Raw genomic sequence first — 15351 nt, 5'->3', positions numbered from 1 at the left:
ATGTGAAATGATCAGGTCATTATTAGGTTTTTTCCAATTTATACTATGATAGCAGTGTGAAATTGAAAAAAAAAATCATGAGCTTTGAAGTCTGGTAAGCTATAAGGTAACAGGAAGCATATTATTATTAAAATTCTTAATATTTTTCACATAAAGATGAGGTTATATGACTTCTTTTAGCTTTACACCAGTAAGAATTAGAACTAAAAGCAGATCCCTGTTTTTCTGATCCCTGTTTAATGTGTATTATTTTTTTGCCAGTTTGATTTTTTTTAATTTACTGACATTGATATAAATAGCGGCTGACAAATATATCTTTTTTTTCCTACCCCCAGGGAAAGACCATCCACCAAAAGCTATAAAACAAGATAAAGTATTCTCCTCAAATAAAAGAAAGCCAAGATCCATGAGTGGGCATCGGTCGACAAGGAAACGATGTGGAGATTCTCACCCGGAGTCCCCTTTGGGCTTCGGGCATATGAGTACTCCCGGGTGTGTATTAAATAAGTTGTTCCAGTTACCTACACCACCACTGTCAAGACACCAACTTAAGCGTCTAGAAGAACACAGGTATCAGAGTGCCGGACGGTCCTTGCTTGAGCCTTTGATGCAGGGGTATTGGGAATGGCTCGTTGGAAGAGTTCCCTCCTGGATCGCTCCAAATCTCATCACGATCATTGGATTGTCAATAAACATCTGTACAACTGTTTTATTAGTCTTCTACTGCCCTACAGCTACAGAGCAGGTAAGAGGAATTTCTTTTATAATAGATATAAACATTTATTGCATGCCAGAAACACTGTAATTGGGATTTTTAGGTCATTTTAGCTAAAGGTAAGATAATGTGACAGCTATTTGTCAGCTGTTTTAAAGTATCCTGTCGTATATACTATTAATAACTCTCATAACTACAACCTACTTTACATACACTATGCTTATGAGAGACCAGAAGCAAAGTGTGGACTCTGATGCCAGTAGATAAATTAATGTTAGTTGAGATTAACGTGAAGTATTCCTTTAAAATCAGTAAATCTCAATGCTTTACAAAAAGAATTTTATCCCCCTTTATTATGGCTAATAAAGTCTTAGCAAGGTTTAAAATGATCAGAGAGGAAAGTCTCTGGTAGGAAGATGGCACAGCTATAAATTAGTCATATTGAAAGTGTTCTCTTGATTTCCAGTGAGAGTTGTTGAATATCCCTTTTCGCTTCCTGTAAACATATCTGATAACCCTAGGTGTATCTCTGTCGTTCTGTTATTTTAACACAGCAAAAGAAAATAGAAGAAAGAAACGGTGTAATGTATTTCCTGCTCTGTATCTTGCTGTGGCTGCTGTTAAAAAAAGGAAACATGGTACTGCTGGGCATTCTCAAATACAAATGTCTTTGCTGCTCTTTCACTTTTACCTTCCCTCTACTCACTGCTTAAAACCAAAACTGAAACTCAGTGGGTAAATTGAAGTTATTTGGCTTCAAAATGTCCTTATCAAAAAGTTAACCAAGGTAGTTAGGTAGATGAAAGAGAATCAAAACATTTACTGTGCCAGAATGATCAGTACAGATAAGCCAAGAAGATAGAAGGTGATCCTCAAGTAAAGCTGTTGAAAGTGACTGTCTAAATCATAATGGCTACAACGCTCCTTGTCTTGTTTTAAATTTGAAGTAATTTTTTTCAATGTAGTCTTTTTCAGTTGATTTTTTTTTTTTTTGAGGTAAAATTATCACCATTTAATCCTTTATCCCTTTTTGTTTTCATTAATTCATTTGTTTCCACATATAGGTCTTAATGTAAAGTTATTGAGGGTCACAGTTATTGAGGGTCACAGTTACATATAAAACATATTTTTGTTTTTTGTCTTTTTCCAGATACTTATTTTCCCCTCGCCCTTGATTATCTTTAATTCCTCTTTTACTATACAGATACAATTCATACAGATTATATGGATATATTTCTGGTTTCTCCTCATTTTCTTAACTATCTTGCTTTACATCAATCTGGAAACAAAAAATAAACACCAATACAATTGTTTAAATATGTCTTGGGATTCTTTATCATATTTCCTTGGAGCTGTTTTTCCTGTGGATCACTTGAGGCTCTGACATCTCCTTCCAGAGGAATCTGGTCCAGATCTCACACATCCTTAGAGATACAACAGGGAAGTGGGTTGGTTCCAGATGAAACCTTCTAAGTCCTAAACTAGTTCCAGGAGAAAGATTAGGGAATGAGAGCAAGTTCAAGATTAGCTTGGCCACTAATAGTCATTTTTTGAACACCTAGACTGTACCAGGCACCATGTTCCCTGTAATACTTTTCCTCAGTCTCTTTTCTTAAGTGATTTGGAATTATTAGAGTAACCCTGGCATTAGTTAAATCTTTGGGAAACTTCCAGAATAGGAACTACGCTAATTTCAGAGTGCTACTTTGAGAAATCAAGGTAGATTATGACTATAATAGTTTCCTGACTTATACATTCAGTGTATCAGACTGTTAACCCAGCTGAGACCGTACTTGCTCCTGAATGAGAAGGCTTTCTTCTTAAAACACCTCTGCAAGTTGTGAAATAATGGAAACAAAGAAGAAATAGATAAATATTAAACTGTTCTATGTATTCACAAGAAAAAAGGAAAGTCCAAAGATAAGAAGGCTTTGCTTCTCTCTCTTATATATGTAATTACCATCTTGGTGTTTTCTAGATGGTTGTTATTTAGTCACTAAGTTGAATCCAGTTCTGTTCCAGGGTAACAGATTTCCCCATTAAAATCCTAAACCGCCCCCTCCCCCAAGAAGTTCCTTGTTTTTCTAGTCCCCTAAAGCAGTAGTGTTCAATAGAATTTTCTGTGATGATGATAGTGTTCTGTGTCTGTGTGATCGGATATGGAGGCCATAAATACTTACGGCTATTGAATATTTGAAATGTACCTAGCAGCTGAGGAACTGAATCTTTGGTTTATTTTAATGAATTTAAACTAAAATAGTCACAGATGGCTGGCTAATGGCCATTGTATAAAACAGTGCAGCTCTAGAGAATTACTGGATTCCTCTAGGAGTAAGAAGCAGTAAACCCAAGTTTAGAAGGGAGAGTTCTTAGTCACATAAGAGTAATCACTTAGTGGACTTCCCTGGTGGCTCAGTGGATAAGAATCCACCTGCCCATGCAGGGGACATGGATTTGATCCCTGGTCCGGGAAGATTCCACATGCCTTGGAGCAACTAAGCCGGTGCGCCACAACTGCTGAGGCCACTCTCTAGAGCCCACGGGCTGCACCCACTGAGCCTACATGCTGCAGCTACTGCCGCGTGCACACTAGAGCCAGTAAGCCACAGCTCCTCAGTGCACATGCTACAGCTCCTGAAGCCTGTGCGCCTAGTACCTGTGCTCCGAAATAGAGGACACTGCAATGAGAAGCCCATGCAGCACAACTAGAGAGTAGCCCCTACTCTCCACAACTAGAGAAAGCCTGTGCACAGCAATGAAGACCCAGCACAACGAAAAATAATAATGAAAATCTTAAAAAACAAATACGTTTAAAAAAAAAAGGTTAACCACTTAGTCCAGTGCTGCCATGTAAACTTGGTTACACAGTTATTCTTTTCCAGGTTTGTAACTCGAGCTTGGGGGAGGTATATACGATAATCTTTTTAGCAGCCTCAGTGTTTTAAAATATGAGACTCCAAAAAAAAAACAGAAGATCTTTACCTTTAATAACTGAGTCTAAATAGGTCTCTGGGCTTCTCAGGTAGCTCAGTGGTAAAGAATCTGCCTGTCAATGCAGGAGATGTTGGTTTGATCCCTGTGTTAGGAAGATCCCCTGAAGAAGGAATTGGCAACCCACTCCAGTATTCTTACCTGAAAATTCCCATGGACAGAGGAGCCTGGCAAGCTATAGTCCATTGGGTTGCAAGAGTTGGACATGACTGAGCACCCACACACAAATAGATCTCTCTCAGGGAGATATCTCTTTGTAGTGCAGAATATACTGAATGTTTTTTGCAGCTCTGAGTAGTATACTTTGCAGCTCTGAGCATTTAGTACAGTTAACTTGAAAACCAATATCTGAGAAAATATCTTGTGGTTATAAAATTGTTTTCATGGCCTAGGCATAGAAAAATAGGAAAAAATGATGCAAAAAACTCTTTCACTTTCTTACAGAGAACGTACCAAATAGAAGCTCTCTTTTTTAATGCATCACATTTAAATTCAGTTTTAGTGGTTTAGTTTCTGTCTGACAAAAGAGAAATTGTTTCTTGAAAATGTGACCATAATAAGTATTTGAAAAGTAATATAAGCACTCTGTCTAATAAGTAGATCATTATTTCCATAGTGTTGCTTCATGAAACAGTGAAAAAAATAAGTCACATGCTCAAATACATTTGGGAAATGGCAGCATGTTGTATCCTCCTTGAACATGCACAATATGCACTAGCAACCTTAAGGCCTGGAAGCAGTCCTGCAGTGGAAAAATCGGTTTAACATTGTTTAATCCAGTGTTTTCCAACTGAGTTTAACATGGAAATTTTCTTTTTGAACATTTTCAAAAATACAACTTAGGAAAAACCTTATTAGCTATTCATTAATTGATTCTTAGAGTCTAAATGTTAGGAGGAATCTTACACAAGTTACCTAATCTAATCTCGCATGGCATTTCTGTATTATCCCTGTGAAGTAGTTACCCAGCATCTGCTTGAGTATCCCTGCAAAACAGGGAATTTAATTCTCTCATAATTCTGATTGTTTTGAAAAGTTTTTCACTATGTAGCACCTGGATCTTCTCTCCCATAGCTTCCAACTTCTCTGGAGAATGAAGATAACATATCTGCAAGTAAAAATATACTCGCCAAACATAATATTAATATGTCTTGTTACTGTTTTTTAAATTTTATTTCACAGGCACCCCTGTGGGCGTATATTGCTTGTGCATGCGGCCTTTTCATTTACCAGTCTTTGGATGCTATTGATGGAAAACAGGCAAGAAGAACTAATAGTAGTTCTCCTTTGGGAGAACTTTTTGATCATGGGTGTGATTCACTATCGACAGGTATTATTGATTTTTTAATGTGAATGATTAACAATGTTAAAAGGAATATGAAAACAATGATAAGATAAATAACAGGCTTGTGATATTATAGTAGTTATCAGAAGTGATTTTATATTAAGTTTTAATATTGTCAAAAAATATAAAGCTGGTTAATACTTGTTCATTATTTGATGATATCAGGAAATTTAGAAATTAATTTCTACCTAAGTTATTTTTAACCCTAAATATTATTGTTTTGGCACCTGTTGTTTTTAAATTCTTAGGGCATAATTGTTATCATGAAAAAGTCTCATAAATTATAGATGAGAGTTCAGTAATGGGAGACTAAGAAATTCATAGTCTTTGTATTTTTGTTTTTGCCTTTTTAAAGTTTTTATTAAGATATAATTCACTTACTATAAAATTCATCCTTTTAAAGTGTACAATTTAGTGACTTTTAGGGTAGTCACAAAATTATGCAACCGTTGCCATTATCTAATTCCAAAGTGAAAAGTGAAAGTCGCTCAGTCGTGTCTGAGTCTTTGCGACCCCATGGACTATACAGTCCATGAAATTCTCCAGGTCAGAATACTGGAGTGGGTAGCTGTTCCTTCTCAAGGGGATCTTCCCAACCCAGGGGTCAAACCCAGGTCTCCCAGGCGGATTCTTTACCAGCTGAGCCACCAGGAGAGCCCAAGAATACTGGAGCGGGTAGCCTGTCCCTTCTCTAGGTAATCTTCCTGACCCAGGAATTGAACTGGGGTCACCTTCATTTCAGGTGGATTCTTTACCAGCTGAGCTACCAGAGAAGCCCTCTAATTCCAAAACATTTTGTCAGATGTCAATTTTTTCCTTTCCACTCCAAAAGGGAATCATTTGCTAGTAGTCACTCTGCATTCCCTACTTCCCCTAGGTCCTGGTAACCACTAACTTACTATCTCTATGAATTTGCCTGTTTTAGACATCTCATATGAACACTTAGTAAATTTAGCCATTATTTCAACTCTAAAGATATTTCTGAATTCTGATTCTACTCCAGGTTATATTAGCTATTAATTTTGTACTGGTAGATAAATGTTGATCAGTTTTATAAGACAGTCTTTAATTTAAATGGATATTATACAGACATTTGGAATTTGATTGTAGACTTAGACTGTAACTGTGATAGTGGGCTTCAATGAAAAGACTAAAAAAAAGTACACTAAGGTGCTAGCAAAAGATGAATTACTATAATTAGATTGTATGTGGTATGTCTTTATTTGTACCATTTAAAGAATAATAATTTAGTACTTCTTTAGAGGGAAAAAAGAGATTTAGAAATTAAATGACAGTTTCTAACTAGTCTTCCTTTCAAGAACTCTATTCCCCCTGACTCCCCACCTTGCCACATACTCCTCCCAACACACTTATTTTTTTATTTAGTTCTTCAGTTGGTTTCTTGTCATTTGGCACAGTGTTTAAAATATTTTTAAAGAGGCAAACAAAAACCCTTGATGGTTTTACTTTGTGAACTCAGATTCACAAATGTAAGCGTATGTTAAAATCATTGTTTGGTTGTATCCTGGTAGCAGCTTGCTTAGCAGAGGGGAAGGAACAGATAAGTTCATGTAACTCTTAAGAAAAAGCTTCTACTGAAGATGCTAGTTGGGCATCTTGAAAAACTATTATAATTTAATTTGGTAACAGCAGTATGATAGTTGTTCTGTTTTTTTTTTTTCTAAGTGGTAGTCATTTTTGCATTGTAGTTTGAGTTCAAAACTTTTATGGGCAGTCCTTTTTTTGTTTGTTTTTAATGTATATTACCCATAGTGAAATCTGCTAAATAAAAAAGATTGCTATCTAAAGCCAGTGAATTATCTAGGCCTTTGTCTTTCTTTCTTTTTTGACTTTCTGCCTTATAATTTTTCACTGCTCACTAGTACTCTATCATTGAGTTGATGGAATACAGACATACCTCAGATGTATTGTGGATTCAGTTTCAGACCACTGCAATAAAGTGAATATTGCAATAAAGTGAGACACACAAGTTTTTTTGATTTCCTAGTGTATGTAAAACTTATTTTTACACTACGCTTTAGTCTGTTAACTGTGCAATAACATCATTTCTGAAAAATGTACATTATTTAATTAAAAAATACTTTATTGATTTAAAAAAATGCTATCATCTGAGCCTTCAGCAAGTTGTAATCTTTTTTGCAGTAGTAACATAAAAGATCACTGATTAGAAATCATGACAAATGTAATAATGGAAAAAAATTGGAAGTATTTTAACGATGACCAAAATGTAACACAGAGATACTAAGTGAGCTAAAACTGTTGAAAAGAAAGTGGCACTGATAGACATGCAATGCAAGGCTGCCACAAACCTTTAATTGAAAAAAAAAAATGCAATATCTGGAAGCACAGTATTTGTAAAGTGTAATAAAACGAGATATGCATATATTCCAAAAAAATGCTAAAGTATTTTAGTTGCTTTCAAGAAGTTTGTTTTCACCTAGTGGTATAGTGAAATAACAGATTGAAGTTACAGGGTAAATGTTAATATAAAAGACTATAGCCTGCTTTCCTGTTTCGTAAATGACTGAAAAAAGATTAAACATTCATAGCATGTTTTCTTTTTGCTTCATCTAAAATCATTACGGAGATCAGTCCTGGGTGTTCTTTGGAAGGACTGATGCCAGAGCTGAAACTCCAGTACTTTGGCCACCTCATGCGAAGAGTTGACGCATTGGAAAAGAATCTGATGCTGGGAGGGATTGGGGGCAGGAGGAGAAGGAGATGACAGAGGATGAGATGGCTGGATGGCATCACCAACTCAATGGACATGAGTTTGCGTGAACTCCGGGAGTTGGTGATGGACAGGGAGGCCTGGTGTGCTACAATTCATGGGGTCGCAAAGAGTTGGACACAACTGAGCAACTGAACTGAACTGAACTGAAAATCATTACCAGCTTAGTTAATGTTTGTTAATCAGATTGTTTAGTTTTCATTGTAATCTTTCTTTTTCAGTTTTTGTGGTTCTTGGAACTTGTATTGCAGTACAACTGGGGACAAACCCTGATTGGATGTTTTTTTGCTGTTTTGCTGGGACATTCATGTTCTATTGTGCACACTGGCAAACATACGTTTCTGGAACATTACGATTTGGAATGTAAGTAACACTTAATGGTGTGTGCTTGTTCTCTCTCAGATATGAAGAATGTTGCTTATAGATGTTTAAGTATTAGAAATCAATCAAATCACTAATAAATAAAAGAAACTTTCATTATTTTATCATGTGTCCTTCTGTCACACTGTTTAAAAGGAAGTATTAGAAACTCCCAACCAATATTTTTAAAGTGAAATAATAGCCCCTTCACTCATATCCAACTGTATTTCCCTCAAATTCATTTTTCTTTTTCCCCTCTGTTATTCATCTTAATACTGTGTTTTATTTTGACCTATGAAGTTGTATTTGCAGGAAAGAAAAGATAGTTTATAAGAGCAACTCTTTAAATATCATAGCTTAATTAGATTTTACTCTCTTCACATTGTTTTTATTGATGAGTCTATAAATATCTAAGCTCTTGATATTTTAGTGGATATGAGCACACCATATAGATTATTACTGCCAGCAAAATGCTTAAGAATTTAAAAAATGAAATAGGAACTTTCTTTAAACTCCAAAATGAATAGTTCCTACTTGATGATTAGTGCTTTTCTGTAAATATTGTGTGTGTGTGTGTAAATATTAATAAGTAAGCCAGTCTTGGAAAGGTTAAGGATGGAAGTCACCAACTAGTGTTTAAGTATTACAGATCTGATTTACACTACTGTAGTTAGTCTTTTATCTTTTTCCTGGTGTAGGTTAAATGAAAAAGAACGTGAGAAAAGACTCTGAAAACTTCATGGAATATCATAATAAAAATCTCTGATGTGAAGTGATAGGAGACCATCTTAACCAAGTCTTTCATTAAGACAAATCATTAATGGATTTTAAAATTTTAGGTCACTGATAAACTTAGTTTTCTAGTCCTTGAAAAAGCCAGAATGCATAGAAATTTAGCTGTCCCTACAAGTTCTCTTCAGGTGATTTTTGCTAACCTTATTTAAATAGGATTTAAGATGTTCTTATGACAGTAAATGAATAATTAATAATAATTTGAATGTTAACTAAAAGACATGTCTTGGAATGACTTAAAAATAGAGGGATTTAGAGAATGTGTGTAAAGCACAGCTTAAGTGACAATAGTGGCCATGAGTTTCTAATTGAAAACTGTATTCTGTGCATTCATCAACAGTTTATAAAATGATCTATGCTCAGAAAATATAGAAGATATTAGATACTTTAAAAAAAAGCAGTAATCAAAAATATTATGTACAGATTTTTTTCAATATTTTCATAGTTTCATTGTAATCTCAGTAATGTTTTCATAGTCTTTATCTGCATTAGGTAAAAACCACAAAATATAAAGGACTAATAAGATCACTTGATTTGCCCTAATTCAGTTTTAATTGTTAGTGATGTTATTGTTTTCAAAAATAGCAGAATTTGTAGTACTTGGGTTTCACATAGTTTATGTTTCATTGGTTATTATGTTAGGGTTAACTTTCAAACCCTTATTTTGAAAGCTTATTTATCATTTAGTCCTAATTTATTTTCTTTCCCTTTCAAGTAAAGCAGCACCAGTCTTACGGTGTGGGAAGTGAAGAAAGGAAAGAAAATGAACCATGGAGCAGGGGAAGAGTTAAATAGACAGTATTTTTAGGAATGATTTGCTGTGACTGCTTTCTTTTTGCCAGTCTTGAAATTTCCCATGTGGTATATTCCTTTGATGAAATACATACTTGGAGAATTGCAGGCAGTTCTATATTGTTAAATCATAAGATGCCTGTAAGGGTGTGGTAGGAGATAAGGCTGGAGAAGAACTGGAAAATCACGGGCCTTCTGTGTTCTGCCAAGAAATGAGGGCTTTTCATCCTCAATCAGTGGAGAACCTTTGCAGGAAATAAGAAAAGATCAGTCTGGTAACAGTTTGGAGGGTGAATTGGAGAGGGCTATGACAGAAGTTAGATCCTTTAGGAGGCATTAACGTAATTAAATATGAGGAATGATGAAATCTGAACTAGCACAGTCACAGTACTATTGTAGAGAAAGGGGCAACTTCTCTGACCGTCCAGTGGTTGGTACTTTGCCTTCCAATTCAGGGAGTGTGGGTTCAGTCCTGGTTAGGGAGCTAACATACAACATGCCTTGTGTCCAAAGAACCAAAACATGAAACAGAAGCAGTATCATAACAAATTCAATAAAGACTTTAAAAATGGTCCACATCAAAAAATCTTAAAAAAAAAAAAAAAGACAAGAAAGGGATATGTTGGAGAGAAACTTAACAGGTACAAACTGTAGGCCATAGTCTGTATATGAATATGGAGAATGAATGAGAGAGCAGAGGTTGGAATGAGTCCCATTTCCCCTTCTAGGGTGGCTGAATGAAAGATGGGAAAAGGAACCTATTTGGAGGAATAGTTTTCTCTAGAACATGTATGTGAGGGAGAGGAACCTATTTGAAGAAATAGTTTTCTCTAGAACATGTATGTGAGGGATTTTAGACATCCAAACAGAATGAGAATAGCAGAAAATGTAGAGAGCAAGCCTAGAAAGAAGCCTGTGAAAATTATTGAACAGCCAGAGTAGGAGGAGGCATACCAGAAAGAAAAGCCAGAAGAGGGATGAATTTCAAAAGAGAACGATGCTAAATGCTGCCAAGACTCAAAATGAGGCCATACTGTAGGGAATAGAAGTGAATGGAATTATGAGCTGTATCTTTGCTCTGATCACTGAAATCTGATTTGCTAAAAGCTGCCTTGCACAGAGTATCAATACCTTTCACATCTAGACAGACCTCTGTCTTGACAGTGCTTCTGGACTAAGCAAGTAGAGATCTGATGGAGATAAGTACTGCTAATTGGAACCCTTCTTAACCCAGTTTATACCTTTCAAACTTTTCCTAGCCCTGGATATGAAAAACTGAGGGAGGGATATGGCCTTAGATTAGAACTTCATAGAAGCATAGGCTAGGAGGAAAAGAAAAATTATGAGTTGAAGCTCATGGATAAACATTTGCAAAATAGTCTTTTAATTGTTCATGCATTATATTAAGTGAAAGAGTTCATATTTCTTAAGGCCTAAGCCTTCTATATCTACTTTTAAATATATAACTTGTATGTATAGAATCATTTTTATAAATTAAATGCTTAGAAACCCTAAACAATCTTCAATAAAACTATATTTATATAAAATGAAGGCCTTAAAAAATCTTACACATTGTAAAAGGTAAAACCATTAAATTACTATTTCAGGGAAAAAAAAATACTCAAGTTATCTTTTCAGAAGAGAACAAAAGAAAAAAATTGTAATAGATTGAACTCATGCCAGTGTCTTTCCTCAGGTGTTATCTCTATATTATCTGCATATCAGCTTTGGTAAGGCCCATGACTTTAGTGAGCCTCATTTCCCAACTTGTAGGAGTTTTGATATCTAAGGTTCCTTCTTTGAATCTATTACTTTTAAAGATATTATTTCAGCTTATGGCATTTTTCAGTTCATACATCTAGGGTTTCACATTTACATTAACCAAAAACCTGGCCACCAACATTTATTCCTATGCAAATAAATAACTTATGACTTTTTCCTTGTCTGTAGTTAATTGAAAAAAATTACTAGGCTATGTATTTACTGATAGTCTGACAAATCAAGTTCATCTTCTTATCCAAATAACCTCTAAAGAATAAGTACTCAGAGACCTCCTACCTCCAAGTAATTAAAAATTGTTGTCTGTTAATACATAATCTACTTTCTGTGGATTAAGAATTAGGAAATTTCCTATATATAAAATAGATAAACAAAAAGATCCTACTATATAGCACAGGGAACTATATTCAATACCCTGTAATAAACCATAATAGAAAAGAATATTAAAAAGAATATGTGTATTATATATATAAAACATATTTTATATATATATAATGTTAAATCTTGTATAACTGAATCACTTTGCTATACAGTAGAAACTAACATGACATTGTCAATCAACTATACTTCAATAAAAAATAAAAGAAGAAGGAAATTTCCTATTGAATGAGGATCTACCTGTCTTTAAATGTTTAAGATTTATCACATGAATTATTTAGTACCAGAGATTTTCCTTTTAGTTTCTAGTTCCTGTTTTTTTCCCCCCTCAGTAATAATTAATTCAGTTGGACTTGCCCATTTAAGTTTTATGAAATTATTATAGGTAATACTTCCTTGGTGGCTCAGACGGTAAAGCGTCTGCCTACAATGCGGGAGACCTGGGTTCAGTCCCTGGGTTGGGAAGAACTCCTGGAGAAGGAAATGGCAACCCACTCCAGTATTCTTGCCTGGAAAATCCCATGGACGGAGGAGCCTGTTAGGCTACAGTCTATGAGGTCACAAAGAGTCGGACACGACTGAGCGACTTCACTTTCATACTAAAATAACTGTTTATATTAATGTAAAACCTAGACTGTGGTTTGGACTCTCAGATCATCAGGTAAAATCATAGACTTCTTTCTTATTGTCATTCCTAAGTTCTTAATTTTTATTGTGTAGTTTTTATTGAAGTCTCTTCTATACTGCCTCTCTTTTTCTGTCACCATGTGTTCCAAAACTTCTTTAGTGATTGCATTGGATGTTTTAATGATTTTTATGACTAATAAAGTAATCCCATACAGTAGAGAGATATAATGCTTATGAGGAATTAAGAGAGAGGAAGAAGAATGAGATTCTAGACTAGAGATTATCCGGAAGCAGGATAGATTGATGGCCAATTTGATTTTTGCTCTGACCGTATCAAAAGAAGTCACACTTTCACTTTCCTACCTGCCCTTTCTACATCCATGTGATAAATTTTACTGAGCTTGCAAACGCAGGAGCAGGATGAGGTACGGAGAAGTAAAGGGGTGTCAGATGATTAGTGGTTTTGCAGACACATAGATGACTGTCCATTGGGGTTCCTGGGAAGTATTTTTATCCACCGGGAAGTCTGGGTAGGTTCTGGCACTGAAGGGACCTATGTCACAGACAGCGTGATTATTTTTGGCAAGCAGTATTCAACATTCCTAGGTAACTGAGCACTGACTGTGTGTTTTTAGTTCCATTGTTTCCAACTGCCTATTTGTAAGTCATTTGTTGAGTGTATTAGTTTTGATTTTTAAACTTCTATACTATTTTGATTTGGGTAAGAATACCTGTATGCATAAGGATAATAATAGTGCTGTATAAATTGTATCATTGAATCTTTAGATGTCTTTATAAGGAGAATGCTGCCTTGTAAATCTGTTTTTGCTCCCTTGTTTTCGTAGCACTCTTTAGCAAAAGTTCTGAGTAAAGTTACTTTGAAATGTTTGTTTCCTTATGCATAGATTGGATGTTACAGAGTCCCAGATCATAATTATAATATGCCAGCTTCTCACAGGAACCCTGGGACCTTGGTTCTGGAACTTCACGGTAACTGCTAGAATATACATGCTGTCCAATGAACAGTGGCGTGAACTCAATAAAGACGGCACCTTTGTCATGCACAGAGTAATTAAAAAACAAAAATTCAAAAGTCTTCCTGGTGGTATTTCACAGACAAACAGGTCATTAGAAAACAAATAATTTTAATATATAATAGGGCAATAAAAATCCACCCTATTAAAATTTTTTGAAATTAATATTTCTGGTGATTTGATGCTAAAAACAGTTCTTTCCCATTTACCTGATGGACCTTATATTATTTTTGCTCTATGTAATATTTTTGAAACAAATACCTTTCCACCATTAAACAGAACTTTTGGTATTTATATTTTGAAAAAAATAAGCCAAGCAGAGTTTTCCTTAGATAGGTAATTTGAGAAGCTTCTTTATAATTATATAGGAAAGATTCTGTTTATTCTCTTAATATTCTTTAAGATACCTGGTACTAGTTCTTCTGCTTCTATTAAATGATCTTGGTTTAAAAAAATAATACTAGAAGCTGTTGTCCCTTCTATTTGTTTTGCTTACTGTTTTCCTCTCTTAGTTGTGCTTTAAAAACTAAGTATTCTTAGCTTTTCATGTTACTATTGGTCGTTCTTTGAATACCTTCTTTTTTCTATTTTGTTTTGGTAAATATTATTTCCTTAATGCTAACAGATTAAGTAATAGTCTTTTTCCCCCTTCATATTAGAATTATAATTTTGGCCTTATGACTTTTAAAAGTTAAAAAAAAAAACTTCCTAGGAAGTGGTTTCCCAGTGAAATTTTCCAGAATCCTTTACACTTTAGTCTGAAAGGTTTTATTTACAAGGAAAACAGTTTTCCAAAAAAACTTGTACAGTTTAAATGGTATTGGAAAAAAAATAATATTGGGGAGCTGTTCATATTATAGATCATTCTAGCAATACACGGCTGTTGCTGCTGCTGCTGCTGCTGCTAAGTTGCTTCAGTCGTGTCCAACTCTGTGCGACCCCATAGATGGCAGCCCACCAGGCTCCCCCGTCCCTAGGATTCTCCAGGCAAGAATACTGGAGTGGGTTGCCATTTCCTCCTCCAATGCATCAAAGTGAAAAGTGAAAGTGAAGTTGCTCAGCCGTGTCCGACTCGTAGACACCCTATGGACTGCAGCCCACCATGCTCCTCCATAATACAAAGCTAGAAGACTGCATTACATTTTGTGCATTGAGTCCCCATATCCAAAAATGTTTCAGTAATATGATAGAAATAGTGAGTCTCTGATAGCAGAGTGCTTTCTGAAAAGCATCTTGCAGCATTGTAAATCCATTTATTCAGTGGTGGTAGTGCTGGCTGTGGGGACAAATTAATAGTGAGGGATATCCTACACCATTTTTTCAAATTAACTTGGAATATGGAATATATTAAGAAGTACTATAGGCATGTTTTAGAAGCAAAACTGAAGTCATTTTCAGTTGAATTACAACATATTGGCATAGTTATTTGTGAGATTCCGTCCTAGAGTAGAATAATGTGCATAGTTCAGGATGTGTCATTCTTTAGCACTCCTTTACCTTTAGCCTGTGTCTAGTACTTTCTCCAAAGACCTGAAGCTTTATACTCACTGCAGTTGTCTAGATTTATAATTTTTGATAGCTCATTTATTAATATTAAACTTACCAAAGGTTTTTCCACTAGTGTTCTTAATTAAATTAATAGTCAAGATATTGACTCTTTTACCTTCACCTTATCTGTCTATAACAAAGTACCTTCTGTTTATAGAGTGCTTCCTATTAAAATGTTTTTTTTTAATGCATTTTAATTTTACCATCATGAAAAATGTTTTGGAAATACATTTTTTTT

At 35.0% G+C, this 15351-nt stretch overlaps 1 protein-coding gene across 2 annotated transcripts in view; it reads left to right on the top strand.

Moving 5' to 3' along the window:
* The window catches only part of CEPT1 (choline/ethanolamine phosphotransferase 1), a 36446-nt gene that overhangs the window by 6120 nt on the left and 14975 nt on the right, over nt 1–15351 (top strand). The window contains exons 2-5 of one of the 2 annotated variants that reach the window (XM_027536212.1): nt 336–745; nt 4889–5036; nt 8025–8166; nt 13437–13521. In XM_027536212.1, coding sequence (XP_027392013.1) covers nt 407–745; nt 4889–5036; nt 8025–8166; nt 13437–13521 — 714 coding nt within the window. In that variant the 5' untranslated portion in view covers nt 336–406. The remainder of the gene's footprint in view (nt 1–335; nt 746–4888; nt 5037–8024; nt 8167–13436; nt 13522–15351) is intronic. The other variant, XM_027536211.1, reaches the window with a different exon arrangement.

This window comes from Bos indicus x Bos taurus, chromosome 3, assembly GCF_003369695.1.
Source record: "Bos indicus x Bos taurus breed Angus x Brahman F1 hybrid chromosome 3, Bos_hybrid_MaternalHap_v2.0, whole genome shotgun sequence".
In the NCBI taxonomy this organism is placed as follows: domain Eukaryota; kingdom Metazoa; phylum Chordata; class Mammalia; order Artiodactyla; family Bovidae; genus Bos; species Bos indicus x Bos taurus.
The sequence above is the reverse complement of the archived record's forward strand: the minus strand, read 5'-3'. Positions and strand labels throughout refer to the sequence as shown.